This window comes from Pristiophorus japonicus, chromosome 9, assembly GCF_044704955.1.
Source record: "Pristiophorus japonicus isolate sPriJap1 chromosome 9, sPriJap1.hap1, whole genome shotgun sequence".
Lineage (NCBI taxonomy): Eukaryota > Metazoa > Chordata > Chondrichthyes > Pristiophoridae > Pristiophorus > Pristiophorus japonicus.
This window is the reverse complement of record NC_091985.1, coordinates 72,862,759-72,890,625: the sequence shown is the minus strand read 5'-3', so window position 1 is coordinate 72,890,625 and position 27,867 is coordinate 72,862,759. Positions and strand designations below refer to the sequence as shown.

Here is a 27,867-nt window from a genome sequence, read left to right as displayed (position 1 = left end):
CATTTAATCTCTGGTCTTTCCCTCCTCTCATGCTCCTTCCCAACTTTTCAAGCAGCTGTTGCTTTCTCCTGCAGCCTCCGGTTCTTTCTCACCTCCTGTTTGAACCTTCCCTGCAGTTTCAGAATCTTCCTTACATTCTATTGATCGCTGTCTTGAATATATTCAAAGACTGAGCCTCCACAGCTCTCTGGGGTAGAGAATTTCAAAGATTTATCACCCTCTGAGTGAAGAAGTTTCTCGTCATCTCAGTTCTAAATGGCCGACCCCTTATTCTGAGACTGTGACCCCTGATTTTAGAATCCCCAGTCAGGGGAAACATCCTCCCTGCATCTATCCTGTCAAGCTCTGTAAGAATTTTGTATGTTTCAATGAGATCACCTCTCATTCTTCTAAACTCTAGAGAATATAGGCCTAGTCTACTCAATCTCTCCTCATAGGACAGTCCATCCTTCCCAGGAATCAGCCTGGTGAACCTTTGTTGCACTCCCTCTAAGGCAAGTATATCCTTCCTTCAGTAAGGAGACTAAGGGGATGAAAAAGTGGCGCACTCACCAGTTTTGTAGTTTTTTTCCACCCCAATCCATGGCAGAAACTTGAGTGATATTTACTTGTTTGTTTAATTTTTTTGGTCAGGCTGTGGGGTGGAAGTGCCCTTGGATCAGTGCGGCCATCGCTCCGATGCATCAGCGCATCGCTGATGATAATAGCGCGGTGCGGATGTGCTGCGTCGCGCTGATGCGTCACAATGTCCCTCCCCTTCAGTTAAAGGGGAGGGCCGCTGCGAGCTCGGCAATAAGTTTAGTTGGGCTCACTGGGCCACAAGGGAGGGTTTTGGCTGGGCCAGCGGCCCGGTACCCAAGAGGGAGTGGTGGGCTGCCTGTTGACGGCCAGGCCGAACCCATGGCCACCATAGTCGGGCCGATCTTGGAGTCGGCCGACAATTAAATAAAATGGAGGCGCCGGCAGTGGGCCTTCCCTTTAAGGGCAGACCCAGCGCCCAGGCACACACAGCTTCCCCCAAGGGAAAGCGTCAAGTGGCAACAATCGGCGGCGTCGCCGCTCACACGGGGCAATTTCGCAAAAGGGATATTTCCCACGGGGCAATTGCGGGAAGGGGTCGGTGCGTGCATGCCGTGGCGGGAAAATGGGTGGAGCGGTACCTGACTCTGAGAAATGGCAATTTAAAAAATGGCAGCCCCTCCGCGGAGAGTCGGTGGCCATTCCACACCGCCCCTTGTCCGCCGCTTTCAGGCGGCCAGAGGCCTTATCAGGAGGGGCAATTTTGGCCCCTTGGTCTCCTTATCTAAGGAGGGATATACTTGCATTGGAGGAAGTTCAGAGAAGTTTCACTCATTTTGATTCCTGAGATGAAGGGGTTGTCTTATGAAGAAAGTTTGAGCAGGTTGGGCCTATACTAATTGGAGTTTAGAAGAATGAGAGGTGATCTTATTGAAACATATTAAGATTCTGAAAGGACTCGACAAAGTAGATGCAGAGAGGATGCTTCCCTCATGGGGGAATCTAGAACTAGAGGGCATCGTTTCAGAATAAGGGGTTGCCCATTTAAAACAGAGATGAGGAGGAATTTCTTCCCTCAGAGAGTTGTGAATCTTTGGAGTTTTCTACTCCAGAGAGCTGTGGAGGCTGGGTCATTGAATATATTTAAGATGGAGATAGATAGATTTTTGAACTATGGGCGAGTCAAGGATTCTGGGGAGCGGCAGGAAAGCGGAGTAGAGGTCAAGATCAGATCATCCATGATTTTATTGAATGGCAGAGCAGGCTCGAGGAATCAAATGGCCTACTCCTGCTCCTATTTCTTATGTTCTTACATTCCCACCTAGATTTGTATCATCAGTAAACTTGGATATATAACACTTGGGTCCCCTCATCCAATTCATTGATATAGATTGTGAATAGCTATGGCCAAAGCACCAATCTATGTGGCACCTCACTAGTTACAGCCTACCAACCCAAAAATGACCCGTTTATTCCTACTCTCTGTTTTCTGTCCACTAACCAAGCTTCAATCCACGCAAGTATATTATCCCAATCCCATGAGCCCTAATTTTGATTCATAACATCGTGTGGCACTTTATCAAGTGCCTTCTGAAAATCCAAATACACCACATCCACTGTTTCCCCTTATCTATTCTGCTAGTTACAACCTCAAAAAACTCTAACAGATTTGTCAAACATGATTTCCTTTTCATAAATCCGTGTTGAATCTGCCCAATCTCATTATTATTTTTGAAGTGTCCTGTTGCCACATCGTTAATAATAGATTCTCAATAATAGGGGCAGCACGGGCCAGTCTACACTGCAACATGTGTGCGCACTAGGTCTACGCAGCAGAGCTGGTCTCCAGTTGTCTTGGTTAATTCTTGCCACTGGACCAAGACCTAGCTCTGTGAAGCCCATGGCTGGTGTACAACAGGCATCTTCTACCCTTCAACATGTATTTCGGGACCTGGAATTTCAGGTCCCTCATTGAAACACCTGTGAACTCATCCCTTTTTGGCGTGGAAGCAAGTCATCCTTGATACGAAGGACCGCCTATGATGAATAGATTCTAGCATTTTCCCTACTACTGATGTCAGGCTAATTGGTCTGTAGTTCCCCGCTTTCTCTCTTCCTCTTTTCTTAAATAGCAGGGATACATTAGCTGCCTTCCAATCTATGGGAACTGTTCTAGAATCTATGGATTTTGGAAGATGACAACCAATGCATCCATTATCTCTATAGTCTAAGATGTAGGCCATCAGGTCCAGGGGATTTATCACCTTTCAGTCCAATTAATTTCTCTAGTACTATTTTTTTACTAATACTAATTTCTTTCAATTCCTCATTCTTGCTAGACTCTTGGTTCTCCATTATTTCCAGAAGATTTTTTATGCATTCTTCTGTGAAGACAGACACAAAGTATTTGTTTAATTTATCTGCCATTACCTTATTACCCATTATAATTTCTCCTGTTTCAGCCAGTAGGGGGACCCACATTTACTTTTGCTACTCTTTTCCTTTTTACATACCTATAGAAACTTTTAGTCTGTTTTATGTCTCTCGCAATTTACTCTCATATTCTATTTTCCCTTTCTTTATCAATTTCTTGTCCTCCTTTGCTGAATTCTAAAATCCTCCCAATCATCAGGCTTGTCATGTATCTCACATTACTGTATATAACTGTATCTTACCATGCTATACATGACTGTAACTGGATATGACCTGTAACAATAGCATACCTTACCATCAGGGGTGCACTTGTAGGAGACACTACATACCTGTCCCACTGAGGTATATAAAAGGAGGTCTCAGGCAAGTGCAGCACTGGAGAGCTGGAATTAAAGGTGCAGGTCCTGAGTGACCTTGACTTCAGCATGTGCCTTGTGTAAGTCAGTACATTAGAGTCAGGACTTAACAGTGGCGACGAGTTACGGGATCACAGAATCCACAGAATGGCTACCAACAGCTCAGATGAGAAATACAATGCTGGAGACAATTGGGATGACTTTATAGGAAGACTCCAGCAAAGCTTTGTGACCAAAGACTGGCTGGGCGACGATAAGGCAGACAAGCGAAGAGCCCATCTCTTGACCAGCTGTGGCTCGAAAACATACGCTTGAATGAAAGACCTGCTGGCACCCGAGAAACCAGCAAGCAAGTCGTTTGAGGAGTTGAGCACACTGGTGAGAGACCACCTGAAGCTAGCAAGCAGCCTACACATGGCCAGACACAGGTTCTACAACTACAGACGCTGTGTGGGCCAAAGCATACCCAACTTCGAGGCGGAACTTCGGAGGCTGGCTGGTTCATGTGAGTTCCCCGATGAACTAAGGAGAGAAGTACTGAGAGACTTTTTTATTGAAGGAATAGGCCATGCAGGCATATTCCGAAAGCTTATAGAGACTGAGAACTTGACTCTAGAGGCAGCAGCACTGGTCGCACAGACGTTCTTGGCAGGCGAAGAAGAAACGAGGCTGATCTATACTTCGGGTACGACAACCAACGAGGCATCGGAACAAGGGGTTCACATTGTGAAACAAACCGCTACCCCCACACACAGACAAAGGCAGGAGAGCAGGCCTTCAACAGCAGACAGTGGCGCAGAAGCCATCAAAATCAAGGGCCACATGAACGGCCGATCACACCTCATCAACCCACAATGCGAGCAATCAACAACAGATTGTGAGAAGCTCAAGGGAGATCAGCCAGAAGCAGCTCATCCTTCGGAAACGGTCGGTGTTGGAGATGTGGGGGAAGGCACTCAACCAGGGTGTGTCGATTTCAGCATGCCGTTTGCAGAAACTGCAACTACACAGGGCATCTGGCTTGCATGTGCAGAAAAATAGCAACTCGGCTGGTATACGAATCGGAAGGGTCGGAAAGCGGACCAGAAGACGGATGGAACAGTATACGGGATGCCGAGGTACAGCAGGTTAACACGATCAATGTCCACTGTTCTTACACCAAGACGCCTCCAATTATGATGAGGGTTCTACTCAACGGGATACCCGTCAACATGGAACTGGACACGGGGGCCAGTCAATCCCTCATGAGCGTTCAACAATTTGAACAGTTGTGGCCGCACAAAAGCAACAGACCAAAACTCACAAAGATCAACACCAAACTAAGGACCTATACTAAAGAAATCGTCCCAGTCCTTGGCAGCGCCATGCTCTCAGTCACACACAAAGGGATGGTGAACCGACTTTCCCTGTAGATTGTCCCCGGGGATCTCCCAGCCCTGTTGTGGAGAAGCTGGCAAGCAGAACTTAATTGGTAATGGGATGATGTTCACGCCATGTCGTCAGAGGAACGGACCTCCTGCTCAACAGTTCTAAGCCGTTTTGAACACCTCTTTCAGCCAGGTGTGGGCACCTTCAAAGGGGCTAAAGTTAGAATCTACATCACACAGAATGCCAGACCGGTCCATCACAAGGCTAGAGCTGTGCCTTATGTGATGAGGGAAAAGATTGAAAACGAACTGGACCGGCTTCTGCGGGAAGGCATAATTTCTCCCGTGGCAAGCCCCATCGTCCCCATCATGAAGCCTGATGGATCCGTGCGAATCTGTGGGGATTACAAGACTACCCTAAACAGAGTCTCCCTACAGGACCAATACCCACTGCCCAAAGCAGAGGACCTATTTGCCACGTTGGCTGGAGGAAAACTTTTCTCGAAACTTGACCTCACATCTGCGTATATGACGCAAGAACTGACCAAAGAGTCTAAGCTACTCACCACCATCAACACACATCGAGGCCTTTTTGTGTACAATCGATGTCCATTCGGCATCAGGTCGGTAGCTGCTATATTCCAGCGCAACATGGAGAGTCTGCTCAAGTCCATCCCGGGGACAGTTGTGTTTCAAGGTGACATACTCATCACGGGCAGGGACACCGACTCTCATCTCCGCAATCTTGAGGAAGTACTAAGTCAATTGGATCGGGTAGGCCTAAGAGTTAAGAAATCCAAGTGTCTATTTCTCACGCCTGAGGTTGAATTTTTGGGCAGAAGGATTGTCGCTGATGGAATCCGCCCAACCGAATCCAAAACCGAAGTGATTCGCCTGGCACCCAGGCCCTGGAATGTCTCGGAACTGCGCGCCTTTCTCGGGCTACTCAATTACTTTGGGAACTTTATGCAGAACTTGAGCATGCTGCTGGAGCCTCTCCACGTGCCACTCAGAAAGGGGTGCGATTGGTTTTGGGGGGACGCCCAAGAATGCGCCTTCAATAAGGCACGCAACCTTCTATGTTCCAAGAGTGTTTTAGCCTTTTTTGACCCAGGTAAAAAGTTAGTCCTTATGTGTGATGCGTCAGCATACGGGGTCGGGTGCGTTTTACAGCACATCAATGATGCGGGTAAATTGCAGTCCGTTGCTTATGCGTCCAGGTCACTTTCGCGGGCGGAGCGCGGGTACGGTATGGTTGAGAAGGAGGCACTCGCGTGCGTGTACGGTGTCAAAAAGATGCACCAATACCTTTTCGGGGCCAAGTTTGTGTTAGAAACCGACCACAAACCCCTCACATCCCTACTATCCGAGTGGAAGGCAATCAACGCCACCGCCTCGGTGCGCATTCAGCGGTGGGCACTCATGCTGGCGGCTTACGACTACACAATAAGGCACAGACAACTGTGCCGACGCGCTTAGCAGGCTACCCCTGGCGACCACAGAAGGGTCCGACGAACAGGACTGTGAGATGATCATGGCAATCAATGCCTTTGAATCCACAGGTTCGCCCATGATGGCTCGCCAAATCAGAGCCTGGACGACCAGCGACCCCACGTTATCTCTAGTTAAAAGATGCGTATTAACCGGTGACTGGGCAGAGGCTCGCGATGCCTGCCCCGAGGAGGTCAAACCCTTCCATAGGCGCATGCATGAACTCTCACTACAGGCAGCCTGCCTGATGTGGGGCAGCCGAGTAGTTATGCCCTTACAAGGCAGGGAGGCGTTTGTCCGGGAGCTCCATCGCGAGCACCCGGGGATCGTCCTTATGAAGGCCATAGCCAGATCTCATGTTTGGTGGCCTGGCATTGACGCGGACTTGGAACTCTGCGTCCGTCGGTGCACCATTTGTGCTCAACTCAGTAATGCCCCCAGGGAGGCCCCCCTAAGCCCCTGGCCCACCAAACCGTGGTCGTGGGTGCATGTAGACTATGCGGGCCCATTCATGGGCAAAATGTTCCTCGTAGTCGTTGATGCATTTTCAAAATGGATCGAGTGCACCATTTTAAACTCGAGCACCACCTCCACCACTGTGGAGCGCCTTAGAACCATGTTTGCAACGCACGGCATTCCTGACATATTGGTCAGTGATAATGGTCCATGCTTCACCAGCGCAGAATTTCACGATTTTATAGCTGACCACGGTATAAATCACGTTAAGACGGCACCTTTCAAGCCGGCCTCCAATGGCCAGGCAGAGCGAGCAGTGCAGATCATTAAACAAGGCATGCTCAGAATCCAAGGTCCCATGCTGCAGAGCCGCCTGTCGCGACTGCTGCTTGCATACAGATCTCATCCGCATTCGTTGACTGGGGTTCCCCCCGCGCAACTATTGATGAAACGAATCTTAAAGACCAGGCTCTCGTTAATCCTCCCAGACATGCATGAAATTGTTGAGGCTAAGCATCAAAAGCTAACTGAGTACCATGACTGAAATTCGAGGGGGAGGTGGAATGAGATAGGGGACAAAGTGTTTGTGCTAAACTATGGCCGGGGTCCCAAATAGCTTGCAGGGACAGTAACAGACAAAGAAGGAAACAGGCTACTGGTTGTACAAATGGACAATGGCCAAACCTGCTGGAGGCATGTAGACCAAGTAAAAAGTAGATTCACTGATAACACTGAAGAACCAGAGGCAGACTACAATGTGGAACTCACACCACACCTGGTGGACAGACAGGTGGAACAACCTGAGGAAAGGGCAGTCTCAACAGACAGCCCAGACGAGATACCAGCAATCACACCGAAAGAAACAGACAGCCCAGGCGAGATACCAGCAATCACATCGAACGAAAAACAGGCACCAAGGCAAGCAACTGAACCACAACTAAGACGCTCCACGCGAGAGTGCAGACCACCTGAGAGACTGAATCTATAAAGGCAATAAGACCTTGGGGGAGGGTGATGTCATGTATCTCACATTACTGTATATAACTGTATCTTACCATGCTATACATGACTGTAACTGGATATGACCTGTAACAATAAGCATACCTTACCACCAGTGGTGCATTTGCAGGAGAAACTCCATACCTGTCCCACTGAGGTATATAAAAGGAGGTCTCAGGCAAGTGCAGCACTGGAGAGCTGGAATTAAAGGTGCCTCCTGAGTGACCTTGACTTCAGCATGTGTCTCGTGTAAGTCAGTACATTAGAGTCAGGACTTAACAAGGCTTACTGTTCTTTTTGGCAATATTATAGGCCTCTTCCTTTGATCTAATATTATCTTTAACTTCCCTTGTTCGCCATGGTTGGACCACTTTTCCTGTGGGGTTTTTATGATTTAATGGAATGTATGTTTGTTTTAAATTATGTATTAATTCTTTAAGTGTTATCCATTGCTTGTCTACCATCATATCTTTTAATGTAGTTTAATGTACCTTAGCCAACTTGTCCCTCATACCTACGTAGTTTGCTTTGTTTAGATTTAAGACCCTAGGTTAGAATTTAACTAAATCACTTTTAAACTGTATATAAATTTTTATTATATTATGGTCACTCTTCCCTAAGGGCCCCTTTACTGTAAGCTTATTAATTAATCCTTCCTCATTACAAAATACTAGATCTAAAATAGACCTGTTCCCTGGTTGGTTCCTGAACAAACTGATCTAGAAAACCATCTTGCATACATTCCATGAATTCCTCCTCCAAACTTTTACCGCAAATTTGGTTTGCCCAGTCTATATGTAGATTAAATTCCCTCATGATTGCTGTATTATCCTTGTTACATGCACCTCTAACTTCCTGATTTATACTGTGCCCTACAATACCACTACTGTTTGGGGGCCTATAAATAACTCCCACCAATATTTTCTGCCCCTTGCTGTTTCTTAGCTCCACCCAAACTGATTCTACTTCTTGATTTTCTGAGCTAAGATCCTTTCTCTCTACTGTCTTTATTCCATCCTTTATTATAAGGGTTATCCCTCCTCATCTTGCACCTAACTCCTTATCTTGTCCCCTCCTGTTCCTTGAGATGTCCAACTCCCCATCTTTCTTTGCAGAACTTACACGTACCCTGCACCCCACTCCCGCCTCCGCTCCCCCCATGGATACCTGATTCTTTAGGGAGAGCCAAGCGTATTATGGTTCGACTCTGCCTTCGACTCGTGTTGCCCTCCACTGTCTTTGTCCTTTTCCACCGTACTTGATGTGTTTTCCACCATTTCCATCCTGTTCTCATTCCATTCGCCACCTGTGTCCTCCGCCTGCTCCGCTCCTCTGGCCACTCCACTCACACCTCCTGCTCCTTCTCCCATCTCCTCATCATTCAAGGGGCTTCCTTCTGCCTCAGACTCACAGCGGTGGGGCCTTGTGACACACCCCACAGCTCTTTGCCTTACAGCTCTGTGCGATATGTCCAGACTCGCCACAGTTATAACAGTACAGGTCTGGACAGCTTCTTACAAGATTGTCGTGTCCAAGCCAATAATAGCAAACCTTCACCTGGTTATCATGCAGTACCCGGAAGTACTGCACTCCTTCCATTGTCTCGAAGTTCATGCTGTAGGGTAATGGCTGCACGCCCTCTGGGAACCATAGCTTTACATAATGGGTTCCATCTACTACCCGCATTCCTGGATAGTATCGCCTTTTTATTGCTGAGCAAATTTTAATGCCCACGACTTCAGCTTTTTTATTAGCACATCTTCCTCAATATAAACAGGCAGAATGAGACCACCACCTCTTCAAAATACAGCAGAGATACATCCAGGAACTTATCACCAACCTTCAAACTGAGTAAAATTCTTTCCACCTCCTCTCAGCCACTGACCGTCACCTCAAACCCAACATTCGGCTTTGGTCGGCAGGCAAAGAAGCTTCCCTCCCCTCATGTACCGCCTGGATAATATCTCAAAGCTCGTATCTCCCTATCCTCGCACTGAACCACCATCGTGTTTTGTTTTCCAAACCTCCTGGGGTCCCGGCCCAAATCTTTGGGCCTTTCATTCTCCCTTCCCCCAACATTTTCCCCCATAATTAAGGCACTCCAGACCCCTCAGCAGACATATGGCTGCTGTTTATGGGCAAAATGGCCCTAAAACCTGAAAAAAAAAACAACCCAAAATCCCAACACCAACTTTTCACAAACTCACTCCAACTCCCTGCAGTAATCAAGCACCCAGCAGCACCTGCTCACCCCTAGTCCCACCCACCTAGAGAGTGATACCTCCTGAGCCACCAGCTGACACACACACTAGCAAGACTATATGAGGAGTGTACAATGGTTCACCTGTAGGGTCCACGCCAGTAATTCAAGGCCCAAAAAAAAAACCAAAAAAAAGGAAAAAAAAACCCACAAAAAAAGGAAAAAAAAAAAGGGGCCTTGAAAATGTCTGCCGTGTCACCCAGGCGGGTGTCATGGTTTAATGTTTATGTTTTTTTTCAGGTGAACTCAAAAGAGTTTCAAGGCCCAGCAGACAACATAGGTGTACCTAGCTGCATGATACATGGAATTGCAGTTGTTGCAAGGAGTCAGAGGCATCAGGCACAGCAGTTTCACATCACTTGGCCAGATTTCCATGAAATTTTTGGGCTTCTGGGTTCTAGCAGGATTGACAGTTGTGCTGAGTGAAGTGCTTGAATGAGCCCATTTTTCCACAGAAAGGATTTTGAAAAAAAAGTTACTTTTAAATGTTATGTTTCAAAGCAAAGTGTATTCAGCAAAGTAAAACAGGCACTGAAATGAAAGGTGGCTAAAATGCTAAAAAAAATAAGCAATTTGATAGCTTGTCTTGATAACAGCTGTCTCCCATTGTTTTGGGAAGTATCTGATTCCAGATGCTTGTCCAGAAGTGCTTGGCATGCCTACCCTTCTGGCTGTGAATACAAGGAGATAAAGGTAGGAACAGATTTTGAACAAGAGCCACAGGTCAGGCTTAGATAGAAAGAATTTGCATTTATATAGCACCTTTCGCATCCTCAGGAAATTTCAAAGCACTTCACAGGTAATGCAATACCTTTGAAGTATAGTCACTGTTGTAATATAGACAAATGTAGCAGCCAAATTGCACACAGCAAAATCCCACAAACAGCAACAAGATAAATCAGTAGATAATCTGTTCTGGTGCTGTTAGTTAAAGGATTAAAGGTTAAAGGGTGGTTAGGGGAATTGCCCTTTTCTTTTCCCAATAGTGAAAGGGATTATTTGCATCTATCTGAGAGGGCAGACCAATCCTCAGTAAAACATCTCATCCGAAAAGCCAGCACTTTCAATGTTGCAGCACTGACTCACTACTGCATTGAAGTGTCAGCTTAAATTACATGCTCAAGTTTTTCAAGTGGGTCTTGAACCCACAACCTTCTAACTCACAGGCGAGAGTGCTATAATCGAGCAGAAGCTGACACCTGGAAGGAAAATGCCTAAGGGTAGTTAGGAGTTATTTTATTTAAGTCAAGCAAACTAACCAGTGATGTAGGAAAGAAAAGCATGTTGATTATTTGTGTACTATGTTGTACTGATTGAATTACATATCTCAAATCATAACTCTTGTTCTGTATGTCCACTTACTGTGAAATAAAGTCGCTGAACTATTCTTATATGTCCTTATCCCACCAGGTGCTTTCTGAGTCTACCTTCAAAAAATTTGGAGCGGATACCTTAGGCAAGACCCTAAACTTGTAACAATGATTTAAAATTCCTATGCATTTTTTTTGTGCATCATGTCAATATTCTTTTTGTAGACATCCCTCAATGGTTGCTGAATTTTTCTCAGTGAAGTTTATACCATGTACTATATTTCATTTCTAATTGATTAGTTGCGTTACAGAAGCTAGCACGATTTATACAGGGGAACAATTGTAATCTTACAAACTGCTAGAAAAAATGCTCTTTTACAAATGCTTACCCCCAGGAGGCATCTTTATTGCTGCAAGATCACTTATCACAGATCCTTGACTATTCGAGGCATTTACTTGCACAGTGTAGTTGGAAAAGGGGAGAAGTCCTCTTATGGATACCCATAGATCAGCTTCTGCACTTTTGTATAACCTCTGGGTTAGCCACCTCACAGAATAGTTATTTTTATCTGTAAAAGAGGTAAAAGATGTAGTTAGAGCTTATACACAATGAAAGATGCCTTTTAAAGATGTATATGTAATATTACAATTGGGGAGTGTGTTTAAACAGGATTCAGTTGAGTACAACAATCAATTTCACATAAAAATATAAAAAAACAGCAAATGTTAGAATTGCACAACCAGTAAGTCAGCATCTGAAGAGCACAAAAGATTAATATTTCAAGTCAAACCTTCCATCATTCTCTCTATTTGGATTAATAAAAGCTCCTAAAACATTGACCTCTCTTACTCTTTCTGATGCTGATTAAACTTGTGCATTTCTAGCACTTTCTGTTTTAATTTCAGATTTTCTTTACAGCTCAATGTTATGCTTCTGCCAACAGTAGAAAGAACAAGTAGCATATTACTTGAACACAATATATTATATTCACATTCTTGATATTGTAACAGACTAGGTACTTTCTAAAATTGTAAAATATACAATAAGGCAGAATGCTGAATATAACAGAAATAAGTTTCCAAATTAGGCACAGGATGTCTTCAGTTGAAGGCCAAGAAATGTGTTTGCACCAGCAGTGATGCACAAAACAATCACTGAATGGGTAAGCTTGAAGCACAATCAATATTGGTCTTCAGGTCTCACTTAAATGAGACCGGCGAGTCGCAGACACCTACTGGGCATAACCAGGCAGCTTGACGGCAATCAAGAGAGGTGTCGAGGCAGCAATCTGAAGGGGAGGGAGGCGATCAGGATGGGCTATAAATTCAATCTGGGGAAAGTGATTTGCAAGCACACATTTTGTTTCATTTAACGTATGTAAAACTAAACCAGAATTCAAGATATATCATAAAAGAATGCTCACATTTCTTTGATAGTAATGCGCAAAAGATCATCTATGATGCTGTTACAAATTACACAACTTAAAGTCATACCACCAGATGACAGCTACATCCAAACCTTGCAAAGAATAAGATCTGCCTGCACAACAAAGTTAGATCAATTAAAATACTATATAATCCCATTGTGTGTAAGTGCCTGCTAATTCTTCGTGCTGTGTTTCCCTGTTAGTGCCAGTGTGCGACATATGAGGTCTTACACCTAACTACGTGCTTCTCCAAATTCTATCTGAGTTGCAGGAATGCATGAAGCGGCTGGTTGCTCTAGTGATAAAGGAGTCACTTGACCATCATCTTATGGCAGCTAATTCACAAGGTGGACCAGCTGCAGGCTGCACCTCGTACAGAAGATTGAGTAATTTTGTCCTGCATCCTTTTCGACCACATGTGCAGATGTCAGAGGGGGCAGGCTGGAGGATATGCATGTGCTGCTATCTTGAGAGACAGCAAAATTATTTGAGCACATTCCGGACACATTCCATTACTGTGTAGTGGCTCTGCTAGCCACTGAGCTTGTAAGGGACAAGGTGACTGATGATACTTGCTCTGAAGTGCTGGCAGGGCCAGATGTATTGGCTGTGGCTAATCATCCCCTTACACACATGGATGAAGAAAAGGGAGATAGATCAAATGAGCAACATGTAATTTTCAGGATATAATTAACTGTCAAAGAATAAAAGATGCAATGGGAAGAGAAGCAGAATCCCAAGATGAACCCTTAATTGCCCACATGATCTCCTACTTTCCCATCTACCACATCATCTATGCTTCCCTGCCCACCGTTTGCATGACTTCTTCCTCATTGAAGTAAGGAAGGTTTGGGGTCCATCACCTGTCACTGATCTTTCCTAGCTGCTATGCACTGCTCTTCAAGTGCTGTGCACATCTGTGATGCCTTCTGTTAATCTGGCATTATTTTGTGAGGTCAGTTCATTTGGTGGACTTGGTTCTCAGGAAATGATGTATGGGGCAGGGATGGGTTATTAGGTACCAGCAGCTCTTGGTCTGATCACCATTAATGCTGACCATAGGTAAGACAGTATTGACTCCTTCCATGCTGCTTTTTAGTGCAAACAGTAAGCAAGAACATTTCAATGAAACAACTTTGGAGGTCCTCCAGAACTAGGTGACCCTCTTTTCGGAAGTGAGGACCACCATGCAATTAAAAGCAGCATGGGTGGAATAAATTCTGTCTCACCTGTGGCAAGAACCTGAGAAAAATGTCCAGAAGAAGTTTGCTGGACTACACAAGGTTGTCAAGGTACATGTGTTAACATGCAGCTTCATTTCAAAATGTTGGCTTACAATGCATACTGACTACATCTCACTCTAAACTTGGTGCACCATCATTGAAGGAAATGCACGGCATTTTGACAATTGTTTGGGGGCTAAATTTGGCTCTGTACAATGTTCCCTTTAAGCTATGCGATCATGTACTGCAACTCCCACGCAGCAGGCACACCGGCTTTAAAATAGGAAAAACCACGCATGCGCAGTATTTTGAATGGGCAGCCCAGCCCCTGAAGGAGCCGCTCACATTAATAAAAATGAATGGGAACATTGGCTCTGTAGCACCTGTTTTTTTAGACACTATGTGGCAACCTAAGGATCAAAAATGGGGTCCAAGATGCGTGCGCACACTTCCGATAGAAAGTGCACAGGACGCCATCTTGGTAAAGGGTAATGCACGCGCACCTATCGACCACCGGCAGCATGCAGAGCAGGCAGATTGTGACATCAATCTGTGTGCAACGCTGATTTTACACCAGTGCTGGCAATTTCAAACTCTACACTCCAGCCAACGCTCCTGTCTTAACCTTGCACAGATGAACACGACGTTAAATGCAATAAGGGAACCCCACCAACATTATTTAAAGGGATTATGAACTACTTGCAGGTTTGTTGCTGGATTATTTGTTCTGGCTCCTGGTGCAATTTTATGTGTTTTTGGAGCTTTCCTATATTTGCCTAAAGTTTGAATATTTACAGGGAGTGGTCTGGCTGGTGCTGAAGTACTTTTCTTTCCTTTAAAAGCTTGCGCTGAAACAAGTTGCTTCCAGAGATGGGTAGTCTGGTAGGGTTTGCTCGAGGAATTGAACATGACTGAGAGCATGCAGAGCAGGACAAGCTTCGAGAAGAGGGAGGAAGAGAAAAGGGAGAAGTGCTCTCAGCTGGAGGCCATATCCGTCACGTGTCTTCAGGGAGCAATTCTCTGACCTCAAATTCTGTGAGGTTCACATACGAGGTTGTGACTAAAGTCTGCCAACTGCTGCAGCCACAACTACAACCTCAAAGCAGGACAAGAACTGGATTGCCTCTGGCTGTCAAGGTGTCTGGGGCTCTTAACTTTTATATGCCTGGCTCTTTCTAGGTTGCTGCTGTAGGTATACCAACATTTCATAATTTGCAGTGCACTGCTGCATAAGGGACATTACTGCGGCGCTCTATAAACAGAAAAACAGTTTAATCTAATTCCCTCTTGCCAGAGACAAGCAGGCAGAGTGAACACAAGGGATTGCATAGATTTCAGGCTTCCTAATGTGCCATCATCATCATCATAGGCAGCCCCTCAGAATTGAGGAAGACTTGCTTCCACTCTTAACATGAGTTCTTAGGTGGCTGCACAGTCCAATAAGAGAACTACAGTCTCTGTCACAGGTGGGACAAACAGTCGTCAAGGGAAGGGGTGGGTGGGATTGGATTGCTGCACGCTCTTTCCGCTGCCTGCGCTTGATTTCTGCATGCTCTCGACGACGAGACTCGAGGTGCTCAGCACTCTCTTGGATGCACTTCCTCCACTTAGGGCGGTCTTTGGCCAGGGACTCCCAGGTGTCAGTGGGGATGTTGCACTTCATCAGGGAGGCTTTGAGGGTGTCCTTGTAATGTTTCCGCTGCCCTCCTTTGGCTCGTTTGACGTGAAGGAGTTCCGAGTAGAGCGCTTGCTTTGGGAGTCTCGTGTCTGGCGTGCGAACTATGCAATAGCAAAGCGTCTAAGTTCCCGGGCAACTATAGCGGTGCGGTGTTCTGGCCTGTCACTGTTGGTGTTGTCCATGACGGTCCTGTTGTTCCAGGTCTCGAACTTCATGTTAACGGAGTGGAAGATGCCTGTGCGCGAGCTCTTTTAACGTGGGGTTGCAGTTGCACACCGGCTACCACACAGGCTTAACTGAGCAAAGTCTTGATCCAGTGGCAAGGGGGTCCAAGACAACTGGAGACCAGGCACTGCTATCTGGGCCTAATTGCCTACAGCGAGATGTTGACCGCAGTCTCGGCGTTGAGTAGCGCCCTTGATGGTAGGTGGTCCGCGGTTTGTTTGGGGGCAGGCATTGGGAGGGTCAGTGGCCCACTGGGGTTCAAGGTGGGAGATCACAGCCATGATGCTTACCAGTCATAAGAGGCCAGGTCACTAGTGGGGAAGTAGAGGACCAGTCGTCTCTGAAGGAGAGGGAAAGGCCAGCCACCGTCGTGGAGGAGGAGGAGGCCAAAACGCTGTCGTGGAGGAGAGGCACAGCTGTCACTGCTGGAGGGGGATCCGGTCACCGCTGGGGAGAGGTCTGGACGCTGCTTCGAGCCCGAATGCCTGGTCGTTGTTGGAGATGTTTGAACGCCACTGGGGGCCCGGACGCCTGGCCGGATGCTCACCTAGCTTGCCGGGCACCGTGAGAGTTGGGGATTGGGTGGAGCAGCTGGAACGGTGTCGACGTCGGAGGAGAAGGTCGTGGTCATCGAGGGGTGGAACAAAGGTCCAGGTCGATGCTGCAGGAGTCACGGACGTCCGAGTTGTTGCCGATGGGTGGCTTGGAGCGAGACCTGAGGTAGGCCCGGATTTTGGGATTCGCAGGGTTAGGGGTTTAAGGTAGGGATTTATGCACATAGAAACAAAGAAACATAGAAAAAAGGTGCAGGAGTAGGCCATTCGGCCCTTTGAGCCTGCACCGCCATACAATGAGTTCATGGCTGAACATGCAACTTCAGTACCCCATTCCTGCTTTCTCGCCATACTCCTTGATCCCCCTAGTAGTAAGGACTACATCTAACTCCTTTTTGAATATATTTAGTGAATTGGCCTCAACAACTTTCTGTGGTAGAGAATTCCACAGGTTCACCACTCTCTGGGTGAAGAAGTTTCTCCTCATCTCAGTCCTAAATGGCTTACCCCTTATACTTAGACTGTGACCCCTGGTTCTGGACTTCCCCAACATTGGGAACATTCTTCCTGCATCTAACCTGTCTAAACCCGTCAGAATTTTAAACGTTTCGTTGAGATCCCCTCTCATTCTTCTGAACTCCAGTGAATACAAGCCCAGTTGATCCAGTCTTTCTTGATATGTCAGTCCCGCCATCCCGGGAATCAGTCTGGTGAACCTTCGCTGCACTCCCTCAATAGCAAGAATGTCCTTCCTCAAGTTAGGAGACCAAAACTGTACACAATACTCCAGGTGTGGCCTCACCAAGGCCCTGTACAACTGTAGTAACACCTCCCTGCCCCTGTACTCAAATCCCCTCGCTATGAAGGCCAACATGCCATTTGCTTTCTTAACCGCCTGCTGTACCTGCATGCCAACCTTCAATGACTGATGTACCATGACACCCAGGTCACATTGCACCTCCCCTTTTCCTAATCTGTCACCATTCAGATAATAGTCTGTCTCTCTGTTTTTACCACCAAAGTGGATAACCTCACATTTATCCACATTATACTTCATCTGCCATGCATTTGCCCACTCACTTAACCTATCCAAGTCACTCTGCAGCCTCATAGCATCCGCCTCGCAGCGCACACTGCCACCCAACTTAGTGTCATCCGCAAATTTGGAGATACTACATTTAATCCCCTCGTCTAAATCATTAATGTACAATGTAAACAGCAGGTCCCCAGCACAGAATCTTGCGGTACCCCACTCGTCACTGCCTGCCATTCTGAAAAGTACCCATTTACTCCTACTCTTTGCTTCCTGTCTGACAACCAGTTCTCAATCCACGTCAGCACCCTACCCCCAATCCCATGTGCTTTAACTTTGCACATTAATCTCTTGTGTGGGAACTTGTCGAAAGCCTTCTGAAAGTCCAAATACACCACATCAACTGGTTCTCCCTTGTCCACTCTACTGGAAACATCCTTAAAAATTCCAGAAGATTTGTCAAGCATGATTTCCCTTTCACAAATCCATGCTGACTTGGACCTATCATGTCACCTCTTTTCAAATGCGCTGCTATGACATCCTTAATAATTGATTCCATCATTTTACCCACTACCGATGTCAGGCTGACTGGTCTATAATTCCGTTTTCTCTCTCCCTCCTTTTTTAAAAAGTGAGGTTACATTAGCTACCCTCCACTCCATAGGAACTGATCCAGAGTCTATGGAATGTTGGAAAATGACTGTCAATGCATCCGCTATTTCCAAGGCCACCTCCTTAAGTACTCTGGGATGCAGTCCATCAGGCCCTGGGGATTTATCGGCCTTCAATCTCATCAATTTCCCCAACACAATTTCCCGACTAATAAGGATTTCCCTCAGTTCCTCCTTCTTACTAGACCCTCTGACCCCTTTTATATCCGGAAGGTTGTTTGTGTCCTCCTTAGTGAATACCGAACCAAAGAATGAAAAAATCATGAATGCTGCCAGGATAACAGTCACCTGCATGATGCGTTGCCTGTGGTTGCACACGAGGTGCACTTTGAGGGAGTGGAATCCCTTTCGGTTCATGAAAATGGCCGAGTTCACATAAAGTGCACTCAAAGCAATGTGCGTAAAGTCAATGGCACCTTGCACATTGGTGGTAATCAAGATGGCCGCCGGGGTGGCAGTTTCCTGGGGAGTTCCCCTGCTGAATCAACTTTACTCTGTCATCTAACAACTACCCACCCTCAACCTCCCCCTATTAGGGTATTTTAGGGCTAGGGGGAGGTTGAGGGTGGGTAGTTGTTAGATGACAGAGTAAAGTTGATTCAGCAGGGGAACTCCCTAGGAAACTGCCACCCCGGCAGCTATCTTGATTACCACCATTGTGCAAGGTGCCATTGACTTTACGCACATTGCTTTGAGTGCACTTTATGTGAACTCGGCCATTTTCATGAACCGAAAGGGATTCCACTCCCTCAAAGTGCACCTCGTGTGCAACCACAGGCAACGCATCATGCAGGTGACTGTTATCCTGGCAGCATTCATGATTTTTTCATTCTACAGCATCAGCTGTGCCATCTGTATTTCACCTGCCATGGCAAGTCAGAGGCTGGCTACTGGGTGACAAGGGTTATCCACTCATAATATGGCTCATGACTCTGATGCAGAACTCACGTACATGTACACAGCATACCTACAATGAGAGCCAAGCAGCCACAAGAAACATTATACAGCATACCATCGACGTCCTCAAGCAACGTTTCCACTGCCTGGACCTTTCTGAGTGAGTCCTGCAGTACTCAGCTGAGCGGGTATCAAGATTTGTGTTAGTATGCTGCATGCTGCATACCCTCACCGCTATGAGGGAAGAGTTCTTGCCACCATCTATCAGGTGAGAAGTTGAGGAGCACGAGGAAGAGGAGGAGGAGGAACTGTAAAAGAAAGTGGAGGAATATGAAGAGAAAGTGAGGCTACAAAGTAGACAGTCCCTTTCTATCCGGGTTCTAAGTGATCAAATAATACACGAGTGTTACCTGTAACCTCAACCATACCTCCTCATTCACCCACAGTCCCACACTCCTTATCTTTCCTCTATCACTGACCATCACATCGTCCTCTTTCTAACAACACAAAAATAAAAATCACCTGATAATGAACATTCTAATCGAGTTTTATGAATTCAATCATTGCATAATGCAAACAAAAATAAATGAATCACCCTTATACATTCCCTTAACGTCTATTTTTCCAGTGTCTTTGCCAGTGCTCCTATGAGGTGCTTCCCCAGTGGCTGCAATATGGATGGTGGAAGGCTGCTGACCTTCAATTGAGGAGACTGCAGATGATTTTGGAGGGTGACCTCGAGTAGCTCTGGGCCTAGAGAGCCTGGCTTCAGACTCCACCATATTGGCCTGGGCTACAGCAGTCTGGCCTGGCTGGCTGAGTGCTAGGGGTTAGGGCAGGAAAGTTGTCATCCTAAGAGAGGACAGCAGGTTTGTGCTCCATGGAGCCACTGCAACTCTCCCGGGGTGCTGCTTCAGCAATCCAACTGATCTGTTGGGACAACAAATTGATGAACTGTGGTTATGCTCGAGGAGCCCCTTTGAACAGTGGTATCCAGAACCACGATGACAGCAGTCTGAGCTTGCCACGCAGCAGTCTATGCATCCACTACATTACTCAGACCTTTGACGGAAGCTGTTTGCGCTGCAATGAAAACTGTCTGTGTCAAAATGCAAGCTTGTTCTCCTCCAGTTCTTTCCTGTTGCCTCCTGTTATGTACCACCTTCTCCTGCAAGAGGGAAGTGTATCAGTGGGTGTGAGCAATATGTTTGGGTGATGTAGCTGTCATGATTGAATAGCTGTCAGTGTTTGCGAGCAGTGAGTTGTGGGTGTGAGACTTGTAACATTGCTAAGTGTGTGAGGGTGAGGTAAAGCATATGAATTTTAGGTTTGAGTACTGATTGAGAGATTATTGGAAGGTGGGTGATGGGAGTGTAGTGAATTGAGCAGTGGGTGAGACTAGTGGTGCAGTTGGTAGGATATACCATTTGAAGATTGAATGCACTTACCTTGCCTTGTTAAACTTCTTGCACTGCATCCATGTTCTTGGAGCTATACTCCTGGCACTGATCTGCGCCATTACTTTTTCCCACTGGAGAGCTGCCTTCTCCCCAGCAGATACAGGATGTCTCTCCTTCTTTTCACCTTTTGCACCAAGATCTCCACAATATTGGCAGGAAAGCTTGGTGCTCACTCTCGTGCATTTTCAGCCACTCCTGAAAGTATGACGATCTTTATCTTTCTAAGTGGACTTGCATGCTCATGTTGTTACACTGCACTGTGTGATCTACTTGCCATATCCAGTGTTGACGGTATGGTCAATTAAACGAGGCAAGCAACAAGCACCAAGTCACACTTACCGCATGAAACACCTGAATGTTGCATTTTCACATTCTCACAGATGATGGCTTGGGTGGCACACTCTTAATCCACTTTTCAACATATGTGCGATTCATATTTGTAGAAGAATGTTGCAGGCAGATGAGGAGCCTGAAATTCAGTTCTGCTGGAAACCTTTGTGAGGCCATTAGCGCCAAAAATGTTTTGGGCTGGGCCACCCCATATTCAGCTCCAAAAGTGAACAAAAGGGTTCCAGCGTTAATAAACCCCTCTGAAGTAGATTTTTCAGCGGTGTGGCTATCTTAATTTGAGCATCATGACCACTGAGAAATTCAGCATGCAGGTAAGGGTTTCTAACGAGCCAGCTTTTTAAAAGCCAGGGTTTGCAGCAAAGCCCTGAGGGGAGAACGAGTTTGGAAGGAGTTTGAAAGGATGGATTGTGTAGGAGGTGCAAAGAGAGCCAACAGGTTCACTGATATGGAGCTGGAGTCAATGATGGACGGTGTGGAGGACAGAAGAAGAATACTATTTCCTGACATGGGGCGATCTTGCAGACCGTCAGTACATAATGCATGGAGGGAGATTGCAGGGGAGATGTCAGGCACCTCCATATATGTGAGAACGCATTCTCCCAGGAGAGTGCTGGCCAGTCTGCATCCGGCCCTTCTAGGGTGGCGATGGTTCAATACTTCCTAGCTCTGGGGCGACGGGGATCCACCCGAACGCTCCAGGCTCCAGAACCTCTGCTTAAGGATACCTATGCACTGCTCGATGATGCACCTGATGGCACAATGAGCATCATTGTATGCATGCTCTAGCACTGTCGAGGGGTACTGCAGTGGAGTGAGCAGCCAAGTGGACAGGGGATATCCCTTGTCCACAAGCAGCAACTGCAATCCCGATTCAGGCCGTGAAGACAGCGGGCACACTGGTCTGACGCAGAATGAATGAATCATGACTGCTGCCTCCCTTGCCCGCTGCCTGTCTGCACAGTGCTGACCACGACGCCTTGTCCTGCATGCCACCCTGCTTCTGACCAGGTGTTGCCCTCCCAACACTCCTCCCATCCTCAGGGTGAACCCTGTCAAGCAGGTGTCTGCAGCCCACGGAACTCCGTTAAAGAGTCAGACATGAAAGTTGTACAAAAGTATGTGCAAACCTCTGAGCAGCACTCAGCAGGTTTAATGGAGCTAAAACAATTAATAAAACGATATGAAAAGCAACATACTGCAGATGATGGAATCTGAAATAAAAACACTAAAATTAATAAAACTATTTCCCTACCAAACGGACTCAATCGCGGCAAAACTCCAGCAGTGTTCCATTCGTGCATTGACTGGAAAACCTCGCAGGGACACTTTTGGTAAAAATCCTACCTTTTCATCACTGAATTTCCCTGTCCTGGCCGCTTTTCAGTGGCTCGCACGCTGCTGAGCTCACCGCAGAAAATCTTCCTTTACTGCAGCTTTACCGCGTCACATCTGGCGGAAGTGCGCACCGCTCAAATCTCCCCCGAGCTGAATATGGCCCGGGGAGGGAAAAACACCTGACCGCGGCATCTGATCGATTTTTCCGATTGGCTGCACAAACCCCATGATAGCCGTCCCTTTGGGGACAGTGAATTTCAGCCCCGAGGAGTCATCAAATTCTTATGAGCAAAGAGCCGTGGAGATTCTGGTCATAGAGGCTATAGAGGAGATTGTTGAAGGCCTCACACAAGTTCATAGCAAGTGTTCTGTGCTGTTTGTTCTTTATTTCCTTATTTACTCATTCATTTGTCCCCCTAATACAGAAAATAAGACTTTAATTTATACAGCATCTTTCATGGCCTCACAACCAACTAAGTACTTTTAAAGCATAGGCACTGTTGTAATATAGGAAAGACGACTGCCAATTTTCACACAGCCAGCTCCCACAAATTGCAATTAAATAAATGACAAATAAATGTTTTAGGTGTTGTTTGAGAGGTAAATATCGGCCTCGGCACCAGGAGAACTCCCCTACTCTTTTTGCAGTGGGATCTTTTACATACAACTCAGAGGGCAGATTGGGCCTTGGTTTAACGCCTCATCTAAAATACAGCACCTCCAACAGGACTGCACTCCCTCAGTATTGTATTGAAGTCTCAACCTAGATTATGTGCTCAAGTCTCTGGAGTGGGGCTTCAAACCCACAGACTTTTGACTCAGAGACAAGAATTCAACATTGAGCCACACGCAAACATTGCAGCTTTTCATACAAACATACAGCAATATCTTGCCATGTGAAGCTAAGTTTCAAGAGGTGTCTTACTGCCACCATTATGATATATATTGTTCTGCTCCTTCAGGTGAACAAGGGGAGGAAGTGGCAGGGCTCAATGTAAAGCTTCAAACAAATAAGATCATAACTAATAAGAACATAAGAACATAAGAAATAGGAACAGGAGTAGGCCATACGGCCCTTCGAGCCTGCTCCGCCATTCAATAAGATCATGGCTGATCTGATCATGGACTCAGGTCCACTTCCCCGCCCGCTCCTCATAACTCCTTATCCCCTTATCATTTAAGAAACTGGCTATTTCTGTCTTAAATTTATTCAATGTCCCACAGCTCTTTGAGGCAGCGAATTCCATAGATTTACAACCCTCTGAGAAGAAATTTCTCCTCATCTCTGTTTTGAATGGGCAGCCCTTATTCTAAGATCATGCCCTTTAGTTCTCGTTTCCCCCATCAGTGGAAACATCCTCTCTGCATCCACCTTGTCAAGCCCCTTCATAATCTTATACATTTTGATAAGATCACCTCTCATTCTTCTGAATTCCAATGAGTAGAGGCCAAACCTACTCAACCTTTCCTCATAAGTCAACCCTCTCATCCCTGGAATCAACCTAGTGAACCTTCTCTGAACTGCCTCCAAAGCAAGTATATCCTTTTGTAAATATAGAAACCAAAACTGCACGCATTATTCCAGGTGTGGCCTCACCAATAACTTATATAGCTGTAGCAAGACTTCCCTGCTTTTATACTCCATCCCCTTTGCAATAAAGGCCAAGATATCATTGGCCTTCCTGATCACTTGCTGTAGCTGCATACTATCCTTTTATGTTTCATGCACAAATACCCCCAGGTCCTGCTGTACTGCGGCACATTGCAATCTTTCTCCATTTAAATAATAACTTGCTCTTTGATTTTTTCTACCTCACACTTTCCGACATTATAATCTTTATGTATAGAAGAACTCCACGAGGCTGAGTACTGTGTGCTAAACTTAGTGTGACCTTAGTCTTCTTTATTACAACTCCAGAGTGCCTAAACAACATGGCAGCCAACCTTTTATACTGGCCCTGCATGTGTGTGCAGGTGACCATTAGGACTTCAACAGTCTTGCCCTCTGGTGGCAAGTATTACATAGTTACATACATAACATACCCGATCTCCCAAATTTTTGCCCACTCACTTAGCCTGTCTATGTCCTTTTGCAGATTTTTTGTGTCCTCCTCACACATTGCTTTTCCTCCCATCTTTGTATCGTCAGCAAACTTGGCTATGTTACACTCAGTCCCTTCTTCCAAGTCGTTAATATAGATTGTAAACAGTTAGGGTCCCAGCACTGATCCCTGCGGCACCCCACTAGTTACTGGTTGCCAACCAGAGAATAAACCATTTCTCTGTTCTCTGTTAGTTAGCCAATCCGCTATCCATGCTAATACATTACCCCTATTCCGTGAACTTTTATCTTGTGCAGTAACCTTTTATGTGGCACCTTGTCAAATGCCTTCTGGAAGTCCAAATCCACCACATCCACTGGTTCCCCTTTATCCACCCTATTCGTTACTTCCTCAAAGAATTCTAGCAAGTTTGTCAAACATGACTTCCCCTTCATAAATCCATGCTGACTCTGCCTGACCGAATTTTGCTTTTCCAAATGTTCTGCTACTGCTTCTTTAATAATGGATTCCAACATTTTCCCAACCACAGATGTTAGTTTTCTGCTTTTGGTCTGCCTCCTCTTTTAAATAGGGGCATTACATTTGCAGTTTTCCAATCTGCTGGGACTTCCCCAGAATCCAGGGAAGTTTGGTAAATTACAACCAATGCATCCACAATCCCTGCCTTTACTTCTCTCAAGACCCTAGGATGCAAGCCATCAAGTCCAGGGGATTTATCTATCTTTAGTCCCATTATCTTACTGAGTACCACCTCCTTAGGTGATTGTGATTGTGTTAAGTTAGCCCCTTGACTATCCACTGTCGGAATATTGTTCGTGTCCTCTACAGTAAAAACTGATACAAAATACTTGTTCAGAGTTTCTGCCATCTCCATGTTCCCCATTACTAATTCCCCGGTCTCATCCTCTAAGGGACCAATATTTACTTTAGCCACTCTTTTTCTTTTTATATACCTATAGAAACTCTTGCTATCTGTTTTTATATTTTGTGCTAATTTACTTTCATAGTCTATCTTCCCTTTCTTAATCATTTTTTTAGTCGTTCTTTGCCGGCTTTAAAAACTTTCCAGTTTTAGAAACATAGAAACATAGAAACATAGAAAATAGGTGCAGGAGTAGGCCATTCGGCCCTTCTAGCCTGCACCGCCATTCAATGAGTTCATGGCTGAACATTCAACTTCAGTACCCCATTCCTGCTTTCTCGCCATACCCCTTGATCCCCCTAGCAGTAAGGACCTCATCTAACTCCTTTTTGAATATATTTAGTGAATTGGCCTCAACAACTTTCTGTGGTAGAGAATTCCACAGGTTCACCACTCTCTGGGTGAAGAAGTTCCTCCGCATCTCGGTCCTAAATGGCTTACCCCTTATCCTTAGACTGTGACCTCTGGTTCTGGACTTCCCCAACATTGGGAACATTCTTCCTGCATCTAACCTGTCTAACCCCGTCAGAATTTTATATGTTTCTATGAGGTCCCCTCTCATTCTTCTGAACTCCAGTGAATACAAGCCCAGTTGATCCAGTCTTTCTTGATAGGTCAGTCCCGCCATCCCGGGAATCAGTCTGGTGAACCTTCGCTGCACTCCCTCAATAGCAAGAATGTCCTTCCTCAGGTTAGGAGACCAAAACTGTACACAATACTCCAGGTGTGGCCTCACCAATGCCCTGTACAACTGTAGCAACACCTCCCTGCCCCTGTACTCAAATCCCCTTGCTATGAAGGCCAACATGCCATTTGCTTTCTTAACCGCCTGCTGCACCTGCATGCCAACCTTCAATGACTGATGTACCATGACACCCAGGTCTCTTTGCACCTCCCCTTTTCCTAATCTGTCACCATTCAGATAATAGTCTGTCTCTCTGTTTTTACCACCAAAGTGGTCCTCCCACTAGTTTTGGCCACTTTGTATGCCCTTGTTTTTCATTGGATACCGTCCTTTATTTCTTTAGTTAGCCACGGATGGCTATCTTTTCTCTTACACCCTTTCTTCCTCACTGGAATATATTTTTCTTGAGAGTTGGGAAATATCTCCTTAAATGTACCCCACTGTTCATCAACCATCCTAAACTTTAATCTATTTTCACAGTCCACTTTACCCAACTCTGCCCTCATACCTTCATAGTCTCCTTTATTTAAGCTTAGTACGCTGGTTAGAGATCCAACTTTCTCACCCTCCATCTGAATTTGAAATTCAATCATGCTATGATCACTCATTCTGAGGGGATCCTTTACTCGGAGATTGTTTATTAATCCTGTCTTATTACACAGGACCAGATCTAAGATAGCTTGCCCCCTGTTTGGTTCAGTTACATACTGCTCAAGGAACCCGTCCCTTACGCACTCTATGAACTCCTCCTCAAGGCTACCCTGACCAATTTGATTTATCCAATCAAAATGGAGGTTAAAATCACCATGATTATTGCTGTTCCCTTTTTTCCCCACTATTTCCTGGTTTATGCTCCGACCAACAGAGTTGCTACTGTTAGGAGGCCTATAGACTATACCTACCAGTGACTTTTTCCCCTTATTGTTCCTTATCTCCACCCAAACTGTTTCAATACTCTTATCATTTGAGCCAATATCATTTCTTACTGTTGCAGTGATTCCATCTTTTATCAATACAGCTTCTACTTCAACTCCACTTTCCTATCCTATCGCCATATACCTCGATTCCCTTAGCGTCCAAAAATCTATCAGACTTGAATATACTCAATAACTGAGCATCCATAGCCCTCTGGGGTAGAGAATTCCAAAGATGTCTTCTTAGCGCATTGAGCGATGGGCAATAAATGTATCCTTGCCAGCATCACCCACATCCCAAGAACAAATAAAAAATAAATGAACTGGCTGCACTGCAACACTCACCTTGATCTGTCCAGGTATCTGAATCACTATTTGAGGATACTCATAATGTGCACCACTAAGGCCTTGGCGGAAATATGCATGACATTTTCCTTGTGGCGATATCAGCCATGGCTGCAGTGCATATCATTGATACCCCACAGCCATTCCTTTGGTCTTTGTGGCTCTTCAAGTAATGTTGGCACTTTTAAATGCCATAGGATGAAGGAATCATGTGAGATGCCCAAGTATAATTCTGTTCCCATGGTTGCAGACCAGCTACACATTCATAGAATAGCAGCCCTCTCTCTTCATTAATACAGGAGGCAGGGGCATGTGTGGCTACATGAATGCAGTCAAGCTGGGGAATGCTGCCACAAAGCAGAAGTGGCTGTTTTCTGCTGCTGACTGTGTTTCAAAGACAAACTAATGAATTCACTGGTGAACAATGTTTCAGTGACCTGCCTGATGCACATGTGCACTGAAGGTTCGGAGATGTGACAGAGATGTCACCTAATGCACAGTCACTGACAGAGCTATTTCTGTCCTGGAAGACATTCTCAAGTCTGCTCCAAGAGTTTGCTTAATTCTTTAGTCTTCTTTCAGGAATCTTAGGACATAATGTTCTGATACCTCCTGCCGCTGGCAGGGCCTTGCACGCAGTGGGTGACTTATTAAAAAATTGTAGGTGCATTCCCACAAATTTCAAATCCATTAATGTCAATGCACAGAAAATCAACAGCACAATTTTATGATAAGTCATTCGCTGTGTGCAAGGACCTGTCAGTGGGGTGTGGTCTTGGTAAACTTTGCCCTTAGTCTCCACATGAAAGTGTCTTTAGACATATCCCGATATGAGAGCCTGGCTCTGTATCGATGGTGCTGGAGTTCCTTAAGGTGCAAACAATCTGCCTAGC

The 27,867-nt window shown here is 45.7% G+C and overlaps 1 protein-coding gene across 1 annotated transcript in view; it reads right to left on the bottom strand.

Annotated features, from left to right (window-relative positions):
• The window catches only part of ush2a (Usher syndrome 2A (autosomal recessive, mild)), a 1,282,968-nt gene that overhangs the window by 314,008 nt on the left and 941,093 nt on the right, over window positions 1–27,867 (bottom strand). The window contains exon 38 of the mRNA XM_070889457.1: window positions 11,581–11,760. Coding sequence (XP_070745558.1) covers window positions 11,581–11,760 — 180 coding nt within the window. The remainder of the gene's footprint in view (window positions 1–11,580; window positions 11,761–27,867) is intronic.